We start from the raw sequence: 20,039 nt of genomic DNA, 5'->3' as shown, positions 1-20,039 counted from the left end.
ACAAGCACATACTCCTAGGTACCAACTTTGGGTAGTTGAATATAGTCTATCTGCAGTCTCTGGAACGGATATATAGGTCTGGGTGTGTGCTTCTGTGGTACTTTTACAGTTCTTCCAATATTATGTGTTGCACAGATCATGCATCCTTGTGTAAAACTGCTGGCCATGACACTAAACCCTGGAGCATACCACACCTTGTTTACCAAGTCCATCATTGCCGTTTTTGACTGGTGTGTCTCTCCATGTGTTATTTGGGCCATCATTGGGAACATTGTCTTAGGCAGGCACAGTTTATTCTGGCATTGCCAGAGGCCATCTTTTCGTAGCGTTGCTCCTTGGGCCGTCCACTTGTCTTTTTCTTCTTTTGTTGCTTGTCCTTGAAGTTTTTTGCCGTAGTTCCGGGCTTACAGCTGGTCTTGTTTCCTCTGGATCTTTTATCTGACATACGGCTGCTAACACGGGTAGCTTCTGTGCTGCTTGCTTTGCTGCTTGGTCTGCCAAAGCATTTCCTTTTGTCTCTGGTGAACTCACCTTGGTGTGAGCTTTTAATGTTTACTACTGCTACTTCGAGAGTCAGTGTATATATTTGCTGTCTTTCCTTCTGCATGTTGGCATGCTGCTGCCAGGGCCTTAAGCTCCGCTTCTTGTGCTGAGCGGGACGCTGGTAAGGAGGCTGCTTCTAGGACTACATCTTCGGTGGTTACTGCATATCCTGTAAGAAAAGATCCTTCTACAAAATACCTTGAACCATCCACAAAGAGTATTAGGTCTGGGTTTTGGAGTGGGGTATCTTTTACATGTGCGAACACCACTGTTTCCTGGGCCATAAGGGCCATACAATCATGTTCATCAGTTTCAGACAAAAATTGTGACCATACTTTACCTACGTCTTCTCCCCCCTTGCTCCAAAGGCAGTAAGGTAGCTGGGTTCAATGTAGTACAGCGGTGTAAAGTAACCTGCTCAGGGAGAAGAAGCGCACAGGTTAATCTCAAATGTCTTGCAGTGGACAAATGCTTAGGTTGTACTTGAGTTAGAATAGCAGTAATATATATATCATGTGGTGGAAATGCCAGGACCAAATCTGAGGCCTTGTTTAACATTGAATTTACAGCAATGATAGCTTTCACACCTGACTCCAACTCTGGATGACTGCAAGAACTATTTAAAAATACATTGCATGTCATTCTGACACTTCCCCACAAGATGGCACTGTAGTCACGAAAAAATCTTGTGCTGTATTTAGATGAGAAGATGCTGCCCCCTTGTGAAATGAGGTCATTGTGTCGGTCTTGAAACAGATAATATTATTTCTACAATCGCAAGAAAACATACAGTCCATTAAAATGCAGAAAGAAATTCAAAGAAAGTTTGGGAAGATTTAGGGTATGTTCACACGCTTAACAAAAAACATCTGAAAATACGGTGCTGTTTTTAGAGAAAACAGCCTCTGATTTTCAGGCGTTTTTTGAAGCTGAAAATGAAGTATTAGGCTGGGTTCACACGACCATGTTACGTCCGTAATGTACGGAACGTATTTCGGCCGGAAGACCCGGACCGAACTCAGTGCAGGGAGCCGGGCTCCTAGCATCATAGTGATGTACGACGCTAGGAGTCCCTGCCTCGCTGCAGGACAACTGTCCCGTACTGTAATCATGTTTTCAGTACGGGACAGTAGTTCCACGCAGAGGCAGGGACTCCTAGCGTCGTACATAACTATGATGCTAGGAGCCCGGCTCCCTGCAGTGTGTTCGGTCCGGGACTTCCGGCCGAAATACGTCCGTCCATTACGGACGTAACATGGTCGTGTGAACCCAGCCTTAGGCTATGTTCACATGGAGTATTTTGCAGGTGGAATTTCTGCCTCAAAATTCCGTTTGGAAGTTTGAGGCAGATTTTCCTCTCGCTGCACGCTGATTTTCGCTGCGTTTTCCGCCTGTGGCCATTGAGCGCCGCGGGCATAAAACACTGCAAAATACGCTTTCTCTGCCTCCCATTGAAGTCAATGGGAGGTCAGAGTCGGAAACGCCCGAAGATAGGGCATGTCGCTTCTTTTTCCCGCGAGGCGGTTCTACCGCTCTCGGGAAAAAGACGCCTCCGCCTCCCATTGAAATCAATGAAAGGCATTTTCGGGCCATTTTTGACGTTTTTTGGCACAGTTTCTGCGTCAAAAAACTCAGTGTGAACTTTGCCTAAGTCTGGGTTCACACAGTTCTTTGCAGGCGGAAATTCTGCCTCAAAATTCCGTTTGGATTTTCCTCTGCCTGCACGCCAATTTTCGCTGCGTTTTTTGCCCGCGGCCGTTGAGTGCCGCGGGCATAAAACTCTGCAAAATACACTTTCCCTGCCTCCCATTGATGTCAATGGAAGGTCAGAGACGTAAACGCCCGAAGATAGGGCATGTCCCTTCTTTCTCCCGCAAGACGGTTTTACCACTCGCGGGAAAAAAAAGATACCTCCGCCTCCCATCGACATCAATGGGAGGCATTTTTGGCCGGTTTTTGAAGAGTTTTGCGGCGCGGTTTCACGTAAAAAAAACTGTGTGAACATATTTGGAGCTTCGTTTCAGGCGTTTTTCATAGTGTTCAATGGAAAACCGGCTCCAAAAAACGCCTCAAGAAGTGACATGCTACTTTTTACGGAGCATCTTTTTATGCACCGTTTTTTAAAACAGAGGCGTAAAAAGACACCCCCAAATGAACTAAATGCTGTTTTTTCAATTGATTTCAACGGGCAGATGTTTGTAGGTGTTTAGCTTCCGTTTTGTCAGGCGTTTGAGGCGTAAACGTCCCAAAATACGCCTGAAAACACTGCGTGTGAACATACCCTAATTTTGTCATTCAAATTAAATGTTCTCATTGGTCAGCACATAATACAAAGGTGGTCTATTTATACAAAACTGCATACTGGAAATATAAAAAAGGAAGATGTAAGCACTGAGAAAAGAAACTTTTGAAATTGGACTTCCCTCTATGTCACCCATATGCCCTAATAAGATATTTGGTCAGGCGTTGTCGTAGTCAGACAACTCCTTTTCACAGCATTTCTGCTTTTAATGGCAGTTGTGGTTTCCCCTTGTGGATGACACTCCGCTTTCCGCAGACTATGAATACCATAGAAATACATTGTTATGCAAGGTTGCATCGCCTCCGCAAACCCCTGCCCATGTTCCGGCATTCTAAATATGAACAAGGAAGATCTGGTTGAATTGAAGGCACTGAAGGGGTTAACAAAAGTGGCAGGCACAAGAAAATAGTACCCCCCCTTCCAGCATGTAGCCTGGCCAGTGGTTCCTGGCCTGCACTGTGGCGCAGAGCAAGGAGGAGAGGTTCCAGCGTGGGCACTCTGCCTCTTCTCCATGGTACAGATAAGCGGTGCGCACCACCGGCTGCTTCCGGTGATTCCGGATAAAGGGGTTTTCCGATCAGAGACATTTGACATATCCACAGGATATGTCATAAATATCAGATAAATGTGGGTCCCACCTATCTCTAGAACGGGGCCCCCTAAACCTCGTTCTACTGCTCTGAGTTGTGGCTGAAGCGTGTGATTTCCAACCATGAATTACAGAAACAGTGTAGCTCGCTAAACTACGCTGTTTCTGTAACTCCATTAGTAGTTGGTCCCAGAGGTGGGACCCGCATCTATTTGATATTTATGACATATCCTGTGGATATATCATAAATGTCTCTGATGGGAAAACCGCTTGAAGGGAACAGTGGGCGGAGCCGCTCCTGTATGTCCATGACGGACAGTATGAGGGGGGCCAGTGACTGGAGACATGGGGCCAGTGAGGCATCTCTCCTTCCTACTGCTGCTGGTGGTGGTGGTCAACTAGTTTTAGGTGGGATAGGGAGGGAAGGCGTAGATCAGGAGGAGGAGGCATGGCAGAGATGGCCACACGTGGGTGCGTGCAATCGTCTTCACCCACAGCTTTCGGCCATCCAACAGCAGATGAGCTTGGGCCAAAAAAAGAAGTGTTCTAGGTTCAGGTTTTTTTTCCCAAGCAGAAGGCCAAGGTTGGGGTAAAAGTTTGGACCCTTCAATCCACTTTTGTATGCTACAATGAGGAGTTTGCAATACTGTGGCGCAGGGTCGCAAACTATAAGGGGTGAAAAGATTAAAGTCATAGAAAGCCTTGGAAACTAAGGAGTCCCATTGAGGAGACTAGTACTATAAATAAATAGTCATAGTTGGGAGCCCCATTTTTTGCCAAAACGCCCTTTTTTATTAAACTTTTTTTGGCATTATGTTCATAACTTCATTTTATTTATTTTTACATTTTTTTCTTTGTCCCATGTGGAACTTGAAAATGTGATTAGATCATTTGCACAGTACACTGCAATACTCACGTATTGCAGTGTACTGTGCATTTTAGTTCCTATTAATAGGTGGACCAACATGGCAGTCCTGGGGGGTCCTAATTAGCCCCCTGGGACTAAGAGATGAGATGTGTAACTGCCCCTTTGTATGGGAGGGCATGTGGCATACACTTATAGGGGGCATGTAGTAGGCACTTTGTGCTTGGCAATTTATTTTGGAGTTCTGTAGTGTTATACCGTGAGATTCCTATATATACCCAGCACCATAACCAAGCTCAGTACATATATACAGTACCAGCACAAATAAAGCTCAGTACATATATACAGCACCATAACCAAGCTCAGTACATATATACAGTACCAGCACAAATAAAGCTCAGTACATATATACAGCACCATAACCAAGCTCAGTACATATATACAGTACCAGCACAAATAAAGCTCAGTACAGAGACAATTTGCAAATTCAGTTTAACCCCTGCCCTATAGGTTTGTTCGCCGTAAAACTACAGCTCCCAGCTGGACCGAACAATGGTAAGGATTTGCTGGAAGTTGTCGTTTCATTAAAAAAAAGTTTGGCGCTCAGGTCTTCAGTTTCCTACTTTTCAAACATTTCCACATCTATAAACATAGATGAAATTCTCACGGTGCCATACACTATGCCCCTAAATATAAAAGCACCCTACACTATATCCCACATACACACACAATGCCGCTTGTAGATAGTGCCCCCACATAGAGCCCCCGGTAGACCGCGCCCGACGGAGCCCCCGGTAGACCACGCCCGACAAACAACCCCCTATGATACTGCCCCTCTATATAGAGGCCCCTGTCTATAATTCCATTCACGTAAAAAAAAGTAAATACTCACCTGATCCCGTTCCCGCGCCGTCCTCTAGAAGTGCAAACCTACTCTTCTGAGCAGGGCTTCTGAAGCTAAATGATGCAAGCAGTACGATGACTTTGAAAAATGCGGAATGGCAGGGCAAGGCGCTAATGTCAGTGCAGGAACTATAGTGCAGGAGGCGCCGGTTTGTTCTATTAGAGCCGCTGCCCCTCAGATAGAGGGAAACTGCTGCATCGCCTCATGGACAATGCAGCCCAGGGCGTTTGTCAAGTGAATGTGTGAAACAAAAGTGCGATTTGGTTGTAAAAATATAGCTGGCTATATACTGTAGCAGTCAGTTATCTGAGGGTTGCATGCTTGCAGTTCTGTTTTTACACTTTTTTTCTCCCTATATAAAAATACATGCAATTTGTGCACTAAATTAAAGGGAGTTTATACGGTATATATTTGGACCATTGGATTCTAATTATGCCCCTGATTACAAATCCTCTGAGACTACATTGACATATGGGACAGAAGGAAAGGGCCATGCACCATACATTTGTTGTTTGGTCATTAACACGTTAAAGGGGTTGCCCACTTTTCATTATCTTTGTTAGATGGGTTCCACATTAAGCGGATAACAGCCGGGTGGCAGCTGCTGGGACTCCAGCGATCAGCTGTAATCTGTGGCAGAACCTGGCAGAAAGTGTTTAATTTCCCTGCAGCAATACCACTGGAAAAATGAAGTATTACACAGTTCTTATTGAAATCAATAGGCTGTGTAGCACAGTAGTACTGGACCCCCCAGAGTGAGACTATTTAGACGATCTGTTCGGCAGCTAATAAATGAGGGTCCTGAATAGGAGACCTCAACTCAGAATAAATAAAAAATGTATTTAAAAAAAATAATCTATAATACAAACATTAGATTTATGACAGTCTTTTTGCCTGCGGCATCCTAATCTTAGAAACCTCATTGGACAAGTGCAAGTAGTAAGTACTGCATTATTTAGGCATTGATTTAATCAGTCCCTGACAGAAGTTTACGATTCAGGTCTCCATCCCCTAAACAGTATTACCGTAGTCTTCTTGATATACATAAAACAATGATTAGCTGCACATTCACATATCAATTGTTTTACGTCAAAAATAAACCATAAAAACCCCATATAGAAGCAAACAAACCTGTGAGTCTAATGCAGGTGCACGCACAGACCGGCAGGTCTCATTATGCATAGCTTTCATATGAACAATGAATTCAGAATCCTGTTCCAGAATTACACGAACACATTACAGAGATTCAACAAATCATTCAAAATAAACCAAGCGAGAAAATAGAAAAATGGACCATTACTCCTAGATAACTCATAACTTGGCCAAAAATGCTAGTTTTTTAAAAATAAAAAAGTTACTGTAATCTACATTGCAGCGCCGATCTGCTGCAATAGGAGATAGGGGCTGCAAAATCTGGTAAGAGCCTCTGTAAGCTGTATCTGGCAGCTATGGGGCCATTACACTGTGGGGGGGGGGAGGGGGGTGAGCAGGATACTGTGGGCTGAACTGGGTGTGTATGGGCAGGATTAGAGGCATGGCTTAAGTAAAAAAAAAAAAAAGAAAAAAAAAAAAAAAAGCGATGCATAAGTTGTCCCTTTTTGTGATACTTGAAAGTTGGGAAAAATGCACTATGGCAGAGCCTGGAGATATCAAAAGTTTGCTAGGGGGCCCAGTGTTTCCTAGTTAAAGTCCCTGCTCTAATGCATTGCAGTGTCTGGGTCCAAAGCAAACATGTGCATGGATAAATTATGTTAACAGCCTTAGTGGAATCCAGGCTGTTTAAGTTGGCCCTATATAGGTTTATTTTTAACACACCCCAGATTTGTTGGCATTACTGCCAATAACCAGATAGTGATAAAATAAAAATAAATAAAAAGTCCCTATTGACCAATACTTTAGCACTTTAACTAGGACTGTAGGTTTCAGGAAGTCTATAGATTGTGTATCAGGCCATATGACTATACTGAGAAGATACCCCAATCCAATAACAATTTCTCATGGAAATCTGTAGATGGCAACAAGCCAGTTTCTGAGGACAAAGCGAGCGATGTCATCCTATTACCATTAGCACTAAGTTACCATAAGATAAGTCCAGCCTTTGGCAGCAGGTAAAGGCCCAGATTCAATAGTCGTCCTACATTATTTTGCTGTAGTGTTGCACTTGAATCAATAGGATAGGCAAAGAACCATCACCCTGTATGATACTGTATCCAGAGGCATTACTTGAAGCTCCTGGGCTCCCCAATGCAAGCACTGTAATGCCCCCCCCCCTCAGGGCAGTTGGACCTCTTGCACCTGGATGGGCACAACCACAACGGCTACACCCATATAGGCCTGTCCCTGCCATCTGCAGGGCTGTGCCCATTTCAGAGCATTGCTAGTTGTCCTGTTATGGGCTCTATCCAAAGAGCAGTGGCAGAGAATAAAAAGTTGCCCACCCCATCCAGTCACCATTTATTCCCCGACATTAATGCAAGAGTCCCAGGCTTGATTTGATGGAGTTTTATTTTTAATCTTAGGACCAGTTAAGTGGATATTGTCCTGACATGTACAGTCTTTTCCTTCACAGGAGACTTGCTGATAAAACCAGATCTAGATTTCTGCTGTCGGTGCAGGGTCCACGTGGTCAGTGTCAGAAGAATGACGGCAAGAATCCCCATAGCCACAGCTGCTCCATTTATCAACATCTCAGGCTGGGAAAGTCTGACTCCATAGATGCCTGGAGGACAAGAGATTAACAATAGTTATCTGAAGAGCTCCTGTCAGCTGTTGCATGGTATTGGTCCTTCAAATTCCTCTAAATACAGGCTGCAGCTTATAACAGTCTATACTCTGCATGTGAAACTGAAAACAAACCCCCATAAGATAGCCCAATGACGGCTTCAGTCTCCCTGCCTGGTGTGTTCACAGGCACCTAATTGGATTGGTCTGTGACCACAACAGCTAGGTCTGTTAAGAGGCTAGACTTGTGGTCACCCAGACAGGAAGTGATGTCATTGGATTGATAGAGTCAGAAGAACGATCATGTTTCACAAGTAACGGAGCTTTATCTAGTTTTGAATTGAGGAACATTGACATATCCACAGGATGTCAGATAGAGGTGGGACCTGCATCTGACGTATCCGGTCGATAAGTAATTAATATTTATCTTTTTCCTTCAAAGTGTGAATATTGTGTGCGTATAAAATGTACATCTCACCTTCTCTGTCATTCTGCGCCAACGGCAGAGAGTTCTCGAAGTAGATTGGAACATCGGACGATACTAGGCTGGTTTTACTCTCGTTTTTTAGCACGTGAACTGATCTTTTACCTACAACAAAAAGAGTAAAATCTATATAAGATTTAACATTTACAAGCTTAATCTAGTCATGATCGAGCAGAGGCACCTCTTCAAAGAAAACTACTAATCCCCGCATCTAATTTTGTTGTACACTGCCATTATTAAACCCCCGCATGATATCAGTAGCAACTAAGCTGTCCACTGTGAAGGGTTATTCCCGAAATGTCTAAGTTCAGAACAGGGAGGCATCTCCCTGCACTGCCATTTACTATACACAAAAAGGCTCAGGCAAGCAATTACGATAATAGGCTAGGAGCTAAATAGGTAAAGCATCCTCCTTAATGTAAAGAATAGGCAACTCCCATATATTGATTATAAACAGAAGAACGAAAAAAGGGGAGCTAAGATAGCCAAAGATCATTTAAATAGATATCTTTATTAACATATAAATACAAATATTAAAAAGTTTGCAACAGGACATGAAGACACTGTAATAACCACTACAACACGATAGAACAGACAACATAATGATCCAGGGTAAGTCTAACACTGGTATAAGTATGTGGCAGAAGAGATATGGCATGGAGCTAACAGGTTACCAAAATCCGTAGAGCCCTAGTGCTGAGCACAATGGGTGGGTGACACAGGAAAAAAACCAATGTTACCGACAAGAATATATAGCAAGAAATGCCCACTCATCTAAACTTAGAAGAGCTTACCCATAGTGTCGGGACCAGGAGAGTCGATCAAGCGTGTTGGTGTTCACTAACTATGGGTAAGCTCTTCTAAGTTTAGATGAGTGGGCATTTCTTGCTATATATTCTTGTCGGTAACATTGGTTTTTTTCCTGTGTCACCCACCCATTGTGCTCAGCACTAGGGCTCTACGGATTTTAGTAACCTGTTAGCTCCATGCCATATCTCTTCTGCCACATACTTATACCAGTGTTAGACTTACCCTGGATCATTATGTTGTCTGTTCTATCGTGTTGTAGTGGTTATTACAGTGTCTTCATGTCCTGTTGCAAACTTTTTAATATTTGTATTTATATGGTAATAAAGATATCTATTTAAATGATCTTTGGCTATCTTAGCTCCCCTTTTTTCGTTCTTCTGTTTATAACTGCCATTTACTAGGCTATGTTCGGCCTGCAGCCTATCAGGTGCAGGGACAGGATCATGGTGCAGGCCGGTTTGGTGACGTCACTGGATCAGACAAGGATCCGTCAGCGTTGCGGATGATGTGGAGCATTTCCCTTTGTCACAGGAACAGGGCCTAGGTGAGTCATTTTTCTTTTTTCAAATTGGGGGATGCCATCTACAGCGGGAGCTGTATGGCACAATCTACAGGGGGGGGGGGGGCACACGGTCAAAAGTTTGCTATGGGACCCAGTCTTTCCTAGTTACGCCCCTGGTCTGATAGATTATGGGTCCCGGTGTCTCTGGACCAGAAATGTTTAAACTTACTTCTAGAACACAAGGTAGCACAGTTGTCATTCAGAGTGGGAATACAAGCTGAAACACTGCAGTGGATATATACCTGAAAAAATAAAAATGGTTACATAAAGTCAGAGATGCTCTTACATAGACATACAGGAATTTAATACAAAGCCGAAATTGACCTGACGTGAACGCATCACATGTGGCCACAAGAGGCAGTAGAGTGCAAAATCAATATATCCATTGATTTGTACAGTATTTTAGGGTAGTACTATTACCCCTTTTATCTGAGACTTTACCTGTCCTGCGAGAGTTTCCTGCGTGTTCATATTCACAAAGGTAAAAGTTCTCACATTAAACCGGGAGTAGTGAGTAGGGAGAGCTACAGCAGAACTTGTGACAACAGGAATCAGCTCGGACTTGTAGTTATCCCCAGTAAATGGACACCTGTAAATACACCCAAGAAGCAGAACATACAAGTTAAATCCCTTATAGGACAGCAGGTAAGATTATTGAATTATCCTAAACATGTCACGATCTCAGAACTGGCCAGACCCTTATTTTCAAAATTAGGAAAATCCCCTTTAAGGTTTAGGTTATTTACCCATTAACAAGAATAGGCCACTGTATAACACTCAGGGGGTTAGTAGACGGCGTGGCCCAGCACTGGTGCAGGACAACAACGAGATTTGGGTCAGATTTCTGCAGGACTCGGACTTCCACAAATACTGGATCTCTCAGGACTTTTACCACTGGATAATCAGTCTCTCTATAATACTCGACGTACATGGAATCTGAAAAACAATTAGGCATTTTTGCAACAAACATCATAATGCACTGCAGTCCGTAAGCCTTAGAGTACAAATATCAGAACTAAAGTAGTTAAATCTAGACTAGTCCACATTAAAGCCTGTTAGATTGCTTCTAGGGTAGAAGCCTCAGTGGGCCACCATATGGCAGGACATGAGTGCCTATGGACCCAGAATATGGAACCATAGGGTCTTTGCAAGTCCCTGTACAAATGGTTTTTCCGTGTCTGAGCCCTTAAGCAAAAGGTTTGCAGAGTTGCTCAACTTTGTTGCATTGAGACATGTGTGAACTCAATCTAAAGTGGGAATGGGCTTCAGCATCCCCTGCTTGTTTGGAGTCCGCAGTTCTGTGTTGCACATACAATCTATACATTGTAGAGTCTCAGCCAGGATATTAGAGATGTTTTTACAAGCTGTGGACTCAGTAGAGATCTCAAACCAGCTCCAACAAATAGAAGAAATGCAGTTTACAACTTTGTATGCAAGTCACATCTAGATACAAATCTAAAAAAAGTGCAAGATACGAAGCCCTGACCAGTAACAGTTTAAGCAAGTTGCCATATGAACCTCAATTTGCTGAGTGTAGGAAGAATTCAGCTACTGCAGAGGCGAAGTCACACTTGGCAAAATTGTTGCAGAAATTTCTATGACTGATGACGGACCCATTTATCTGAATGGGGCTTGTAGAAATGATGTACCTGCTGCAGAAACCCTTCATATTCATATGAATGTAGTGATCAGATTTTATGTTGAAAACTCTGCCATGTGTGAATACACTAAAGCGAGATAGAGGGGGGGGGGGGGGGAAAAGAAAAAAAAAAAACTTACCGAAACTGATTCTCAGCTCAAACCCAAGTGGTCCCTCACTTGACACGGGTGGTGGGGGCGGCAGGGTCACTACATCCACTTTCAATGGGAGGAAGCCACTGACTGAGAAACTACACCGAACTAATAACCTGTGGAATGAAAAAAATATATATATTTTACAAGTAGGTTATTGCTGCAACAGAAAGGTAAAGTCCAAAGCAGTCAGTCCCCTAATATGCTGATCACAGGATAGATGGCTGCTGTGATCCACCCTGCCATCTGTAAATCGTAGGGGTTTCTGGCAGCAAGTGTTCAATCTCCCTGCAGCAACTCCGCAGGAGAAATGGAGTATTGCAAGTACTGTATGAGTAGTGCGTGGGCGAGCCAGGTACTTCACAGAAAGATGCTCTTTGTAGCTGCTCTCCTCTAGCCAATAGATGAGGGTCCAGAATGCCACCCCCCCCCCCCCCCCCCAACTCAGAATTTACTGAATAGGGCATTTCAAAAAGTTTAGTCTGAAGCAGGCAGTCTTTAAGGCCATAAACATGTGGGCAAACATCTCAACCGACTGAGGTCTGGTTTTCAACCTATAACAGCTCAGATATTTAACCACCATTTTCAGGGCTTCTGCAAGTAAAGTTCACACATGCAAGCACCGATTTTGCGGAGTCGGTCAGTTAATGTAATTGGTAGGAGTTGTGATACTGCAGACATTTGTTTTTGGGATGGAGAGTACAGTTATACCAATATGTTAATGTTTCCAGGAGGAAGAACGGAGGAATGGCACAACAGTTCTAAGAGGAGATGTCTGCATTGTATTTGTTGGGTGAACAGTCACTGATCAGATGCAGCAGTTAATTCGTCACTTTAGTTACCTGAAGTTGGTGTCTCTAGTAATGGATATTCCATTCCATGCTTGCAGCGTTTTGGTAGCCACCAACTGATTCTCATATACTGCCTGCTCTCCAATCACCTAGGACACATGAATTTAGTGATTTATCACCACATACCATAGTTAGGCTCTGAACAAAAGTGGCATCAGGCGTACAGTGGATCCAGAATTATAGCGTGTTTCCCATTACACAGAAACCACAACGCAGATGTGAACATAGCCTTAAAGCTATACACGTTAGATATAGGTTGGCCAAACCCGCTAGTTCAGTCAGGACGACCATCTAATGTTTGTCGTCTGGGGAGAGTTGGGATGCCGTCAGATGTTGGGGAGAGAAAGATCGGTGTTGAATGTCAACATCCCCGATCCTTTTGTCCATTAATAGAAAAGGCGCTGCCAGGCTCCTCTGGTTTTCTATTGGTTAAAGATACGGCTGAACATACATGTATATGGAAGTCGGAATGAATAGCTGTCGGCCAAACCATCTTTCAGCAAATCGCTACATTAAAAAAAAAAATAATAATTTAGGACGAGCTTTAGGGTATGTGCACACACAAAATCAACATCTGGAAATAGAGCTGTTTAAGGGAAAACCCCTCACGATTTGCAGACGTTTAAGCCACTTGTGATTTTCAGTGTTTTTTTACGGCTGTTTTTGGAGCGGTTTTTCTATAGTCAATGAAAAACTGCTCCAAAAAATCCCAAGAAGTGACATGCACTTTTTATGTGCTGTTTTTTGGAAAACGAGGTGTAAAAAAAAACAAAAACGCCCAGTCGGAACAGAACGCCGTATTGCCCATTGAAATTTATGGCCCAAACACACTATGTGTGCACATACCCTTAGAGTACAAAGATAGCAAAGCTCTAGGACAAGCCTGATCATCTAGAGGACTATCCAATAGGACGCTAAGAAGTCAGGTCTTCACTCAAACATTGGCTTAAAGTTATGGAAACTTTTACCGAATCAAGAGGTTCTTTTCCAAAAAAAAAAAAAATATATAAAAACAAAAAAAAAAACAACCACGACAATTGCTGTCAGCAATAGCATTGCCCTAGCCACAAGTCCTATAACGTATATACTATATATGATGAATAATAGCCAAATAAATCTACCATGCCCATAGGATTTACAGATTTCCCCCTAGCTAACCCCACTGAACACATCGGCCACACAAGCTTACTGAAATAGTTGTACCATACACCACCCATTACTTGCCTGTAGATTTAAGCGGTATGCAAACTTTCCATTATAACCTCGCCATTGAAGCTCCTCTCTGCGATCATGCAGTAAGAAGGAACCAGGGACCCCCATTCTAGTCATAATGGGGGTTCCAGTAAATCAGACACTTATCACCAATCCTGTGGATAGGTGTTAAAGGTCAGTCGTGGGAAAACCAGTTTAAGTCTTTGCTTTATGTGGGCTCCACAGAGGAGCCTCTGTAGTCAGGGCTAGCATTTGGTGTCGGACATGTGTGGCACTGAAAAAAAAGCCTTACAGACCAGCTGACACCTGAGGCTTGACCACCACAAACCTTATTAAATGTATACCAGTGTTCACGCACTACGTAGAATAATACCTGTGCTATAAAGATGTTAGATCACTGTACGTGGATATTTGGACACTATACGGAGACTTTTTTTGGGCAGTGTTGCACTGCCTCTTAGGCACTGTGGAGCATTGTTTTTGCCCTGTATAGATTACAGAGCAACTGCATGAGTGTTATTTGGCCACTGTTATTTGGGCCCCATACAATATGGAGCCTAGAATTTCTACACCGTACTGGAGGGCATTAACAAAGAGGTACCACTCAATATTAGACTATCCTTCTCTGTAGTCCCCAAGTGCAGCAAAGCTAGTTTGAGAGAATGGGAGAGTAATTCTACTTTCAGGAGAAGACTTGAGCAATATCAGACAAACTTGTTGAATTACTGTCGGTGTGCCCCAATGCCATCTGTATACCAGCCGTTTGCCAAACCAACTTTGAACTAGTGTGCCAAGAACCAGAAGACAGTCAAGTCATGCCCCGTATCCCCCAAATTTTGGAGGAAATGGATTGATCTTCATATCAAATGCGATACCCATACCATATACTTTACCTTTATAGTGGTTCCACAAGAAGAAACCGGGAACCGATACAGCAGGAAGAAATTATTTCTATCTATTGGATTACATTCTGCACGGCCACTTCCAAGCAGTCGCACCGAGGTCAGGTCAAGTTCAGGAACGGTCAAGGTCTTTGAAATGGCGATATTGAAGAGGCCATCTGGTGTGCAGCGGGCAGTCACTGGAGATAATGTCATACAATGCGTTAGAACAACATGTTATTAGATTACCTTATACTCGCTATTGCTGCCGTCAAGAAACATTTCCAATGGAATTATGAGTAACCAGCAATCACGTATCTCCAGCCTTCATATAGCTGCATCTATACCTACAAATGTACATTAAATATGAAGTAGTTGTATCTCTAAGTTGGCAGGTGCGCCATAATAAGTTATATATCTTGTGGTCCCTTAATCATAAGCCTGGTTGCAAATGCAACCCCATTTGTATAATTCCACTGGTAACTAGTAAGGGCGAATTCATAAATTAGTTGCCAAAAACTGCGTCAGCATGTGGTTTTTACTGCAACGTTCAGTTTTTTTTTGTTAATGGCATGGTGGCTTGGCGGGTAAAACAGGTTACCTGCAAAAGTGTGGAAAAAAAAAGGAAGTTACCTTTGTTGCCATAATAGCATGGAGTGGTGAAGTCAGAGGGGTCGTAGCAGCAGCCCATACTTGCACATGAGTCCTGGGAACTTGTACAGCTCAGTCGGTTAGGCCTTTGGACTGCGTCACACTGGTCTTGCATCGGAGAGTCGTGGTCTGGCAAGAAGATTCATCATAGAACATGAGCTTCTACTGCATATCAACAGTCACGCACGTCATAAATGGAGGTCTTACAGCAGTTTTGGAACTTAATTGATAAGTAAACTTGGACATAATTAATGCCTTCGATGACATTGCAAAAGGAAGATCTCTAAACAGTACTTCTCCAAAATAAAGTCCTATAGGAGTCCATGAGTTACGCTCTTGTATTGTTAATATGTCAAAGACACATTGGCCTCCAATCATGGGGGTAACATGTATCACCCCCAACTCCTAAGGTGGTCAGTAATTAGTGTGGCTGAAGGGAAAGCAGGTCGTTTGAGAACACCGGAATCACAAGCTCTTAGAGTCTAAACATTTCTGTAAGTGGTCATGATTAAGTCAACTACATTCCAAGGTTTCCTATGGGACCCTCCCCATAGGACACTTGTTATGGCATTGCCCCATGCATGGATATCAGCCACCCATGAATGTGAACCCTCCTTAAAGAAGGCTCATGGACTTCTGTAGGGTGGGGATGCTCTTCAGGTTCCCACTATCAAAAAGTTTCCAGTCAAAAATGAACACTGTCAAACAATGCCTTGTGTTCGGTGTAGGCCCGGCACCACCATGCTTTATTGTTAATATGTTGTAGCACTTCAAGACTTTAGGAATACCCTGGCTAGGATTCTGTACCCTGAAAGACCATGAGTCACAAGTGCCACCTATAGACTGACGGTGAGCGAAGGACAGGTTTGTGGAGGGATGAGGCAGCATGATGTAGTTTACACTTTTCACTAGGAATATTTATTCTACAGAAAATTTGTACATTTGAAATACTCACAAGTTTCCACAGCACACTTCATCTCCTTCCTCACAGAGACTTTCTTTCCACCATTTTGTTTTGTGGAGATCCCAAGAGTCAAAACAAAGTCAGAGTCCTAAAAAACAAAAAATACCCACACATGGAAGTTCAGAATAAATACCAGAAGTTGGCATATGCCAATACTATACAGGAGAGGTCCAGTAGTCCTATACGCTTGTTTTTTTTAGTCCATTAAGGACTGAAAATACCCATCAAGCTGAGGTGGCAACTTTCTATGAGGCCCTTATCCAGAGTTTGTACCAAACATTGGCCCATGTTCTCATCTATTTTTAGTGGACAACCTCTATCAAACAAGTTTGCTTTGGCGTTGAGAATGAAAGGATGCAAACAGTCCCAGGCAAATCCATCCATGTTTCAAGGCATCTGGTGGCCAAACTACTTAAAGGAAGACCCTTACCCCATGTTCTTGCCCAGCATTGAAGAGGTTGGCACATCAGGATAGCATTCAACCACCATTTGATTCATTTTAACCAGTCCTACACGCTTCTGTAGTCTTACCATAACTTGGTCCCTAGAACTTCTGTAGTGTCAGGAAAATATGTATTAGGATATAGTTTGTGAGCAAGATGGGATAATTGACAACCAAGACATATGAACCATTGGTCACTGGACTTAAAGGCTTCTGTTTCTAGTCAAGATACATCAGATACCATAGAGACATTTGATGTGAAGGCTCCACTATACTGCATATATGAATTTCATTGGTAGAAGATACTGGTCATATAGCGCCTAACAATGTACAGCATGCTTTAGTCCAGTATTTTATGGTTAAGACCATCACTTATTCTTGTTGGAATTCATTCTATAGAGTTTTTTTTTTATCTTCTAGATGTATTACGAAGAGTTGCCTTGTGTACGGTTCGATATTATGGAGCGGTAGACTAATCTTTTTACACCTAGGCCTGCAACAAGGACAAGGGGGCATCCTCAATGTCTAGAGGAAGAAGAGGTTTCAAATCAGATGGGGATTCTTTACTGTAAGAGCGGTGAGACTATGAACTCTATCACATGATGTTGTGATGGTTGATTCTTTGATCAACGTCAAGTAGGGCCTTGATATTTTTATTGAAAAATTAAATTACTATAGGTTTTGAATCTGGAGATGGGACGTTGATCCCGGGATTTATTCTGATTTCCATATTTGGAGTCCGGGACTAATTTTTCCCGTAATGAGGCAATTGGCATCAATCTCATGGGGGTTTTGTCTTCCTCTGGATTAACACGGTAGGATTATAGGTTGGACTTCTGTCTTTTTTTTCAACGTTATCAGCTATGTAACTGCATTTTACTGTGTCCTTCCCTAGAAGCAGTGCTTGTAAGGGAGAACACCATAATATGGAATGCTATATTACGTCAAATTTTTTCTCAGGTTACAGACTAAACTGAAGGCACAGTATGGTCCCATAGAGCCGTAACACGACCACGTGCATAAAGCCGAAGGATTACACCACAATACACTTACAGTCTGAGAGACATAACAGCCGTCATAAGAAGCTCCAATGATCACAGAACCGTCATTTTTCTGGGTTACCCAAATACCGCAAGGAGGGTTATTTCTCAGTAGCTCCATTTTTCCATCTTTATCTAAAAACAGGACAGAAAACAGATGAACAGGAGGAATCCACATTTTTTTTCACGTCTATATTAGTATTTACTACCGGAACATCTTTACTTAGAACTCTGTTGTGCCATTCCTCAGTTATCCCTCCTAGAATTGTGTGAATAAATTAACAACTGGGTGCTGCCAGTTTGGGGGGGGGGGTGTCTACACAGACTGACACTGTCCATTCAGTGCTGAAAGATTAAGTCTGTAGGGACACGCCCCTTTGACAAGGTGATTGGTTAAACCCAGTCGTCAAGTCATACATTTCTAGGAGGAACAGAGGAATGGCAAAATACAGAGTTCTAATATATGTTCCAGAATTTCCATTTCATGGAGAAAACAAACAAGTATTTACTAAATCCAGACATGTCAGGAGGTGACCAGTCCTCTAAACAATATGCCAGTGATGCGCCCCCCCCCCCCCATGAACCCATGCTGGAACACTAGATATCTCTGCATGCTAGTGTCACGGGACACCTGAAGTAGATTAGGACAGAGCCTAAAATGACCTGCGTTCTAATGTCCAACTACTTAGACCCAATAGGATTTTTACGGAATAGCAGGAGCAAGAACTACTAAGGGTTTGTTCACACGGCTTATTTTCGGGCAGTAAAGTCAGAAGCACAACGCCTGCCCATTGATTTCAAATGGGGGGGAAAAAAAAAAAAAAAAAAAAAAGTGCTGTTTCAACAAGCAGTTTAACGAAAAAGCGCATGTCACTTCTTAAACAGTTTTTCATTGACTCCATAGAACAGCTGTAAAAAACACGGTTTTTAAAAACAAGGAGCGGTTTTCCCTTGAAAACAGCGCCATATTTTCAGAAACTTTTGGTTTTGTGTGCGCACATACACTATCCCTGCTGCGTGAGGACAGTTATTGCATTTGGGGGTCTTTTCACACATTAATCTTATCGCAGATCTGCAAGATCTCAGCAACACCACAATGTGAGAATAAACCGGATAATGAATCTGCCGGGGTCTTAAACCACCTGGTCAGACCTGGCATAGTCTTTTCCTGACACTACTAGTCAGAAATCCTTCATAAGGGAGTCAGAAAGTTAAACTGATCCGCACCCACTTCTCCCCAACACATTTGTTTATTGAAAAAAAAAAAAAAAAAGTAGCGGGGCTTCATCAATCTTGCTTTTGACCCACACGAGATTACAATTTACACCAAAAACAGATGTACGCACAGTGATACATTTTCCCCACTGTCCTGGGACCTCCATCAAACTGCCATTGACTGAACACGGTACCATCCTAAGTTTGTGGGGAGCCCAAAAGGGAGTGTAGACAAGGCCATTAGATGCCCCTACACTTTATCCTTTCTTACATGGCTGGGCACACAATGAGGTCAAGGTGTTGGCTCCAGATAACCCAGGTTTCTCATTCCAGTTAATGCATCGTTCAAGCCCAAGGTGTGAACAGACCAGTCCACTTACAGACAAACAGAACAAGTTCTTAGAAGTAGCATTGGCCGGTCAATACGAGACTTATTAGGTAGACTGAAGACTTACTTAAAACTTTCATCTTGAATTCGCCCTTCAGGTGCTGCGGTACAACGATCTGCATATTCTCCATTCCACACAGTATATCTGGCGGCTCTCGTAGACCATGGCTGCTGACCGATAGCACCCTTAGTACATGGCAGGCGATGCTCAGCAGCTTCCACCACTCCATCCTGACCACCTATGTCTACAGCTGGCCACATGAGCTCTTATATAATGATCCTGACCAGCCTCAGACACCTGTGAGGACTTCCATTAACTCTTTCATAGTCGGCTCAGAGAAGGGAACGGTACCAAGAGGTCAGTGGCTTTTTAGCTTCCTTCTAGGCCTTGATCACACAGTGCAGATTTGCTGCAGATTTTGTTTGCAATTTTTTTAAGCCAAAGTCAGAATTAGAATCAGGAGAGGAGACCTATAAGGTTTTCCTTTATATATTTCTTCTGTTTAGGTTCTGTTTTTGGCTTAAAAAATACATGCAAAATCTGCAGCAAATCTGCACAGTGGGAACCCAGCCTTAGGGCGGATTTACACGAACGTGATATACGTCCGTGCAACGCGCGTGATTTTCACGCGCCTCGCACGGACCTATGTTAGTCTATGGGGCAGTGCAGACTGTCAGTGATTTTTGCGCAGCGTGAGTCCGCTGCGTAATACTCACGACATGTCCTATATTTCCGCGTTTTTCGCGCATCACGCACCCATTGAAGTCAATGGGTGCATGAAAATCACGCGCACCACACGGAAGCACTTCCGTGGGACGCGCGT

General features: G+C 43.1%; 1 protein-coding gene across 1 annotated transcript; it reads right to left on the bottom strand.

Moving 5' to 3' along the window:
* Nucleotides 1–7,728: 7,728 nt before the first annotated feature.
* LOC142740423 (zona pellucida sperm-binding protein 4-like) lies at nt 7,729–19,445 on the bottom strand. The gene is made up of 12 exons (XM_075849955.1): nt 19,283–19,445; nt 17,626–17,747; nt 16,122–16,218; nt 15,149–15,295; nt 14,528–14,715; nt 12,414–12,511; nt 11,560–11,687; nt 10,527–10,716; nt 10,222–10,369; nt 9,950–10,022; nt 8,403–8,513; nt 7,729–7,922 (listed from the first exon to the last, which is right to left on the bottom strand). Exons 1-12 carry the CDS (start codon nt 19,443–19,445, stop codon nt 7,729–7,731), a joined length of 1,659 nt encoding a protein of 552 aa, XP_075706070.1.
* Between the last annotated feature and the right edge of the window lie 594 nt (nt 19,446–20,039).

The sequence above is a fragment of the Rhinoderma darwinii genome, chromosome 2, assembly GCF_050947455.1.
Source record: "Rhinoderma darwinii isolate aRhiDar2 chromosome 2, aRhiDar2.hap1, whole genome shotgun sequence".
NCBI lineage: Eukaryota > Metazoa > Chordata > Amphibia > Anura > Rhinodermatidae > Rhinoderma > Rhinoderma darwinii.
This window is presented reverse-complemented; position numbering and strand designations above follow the sequence as displayed.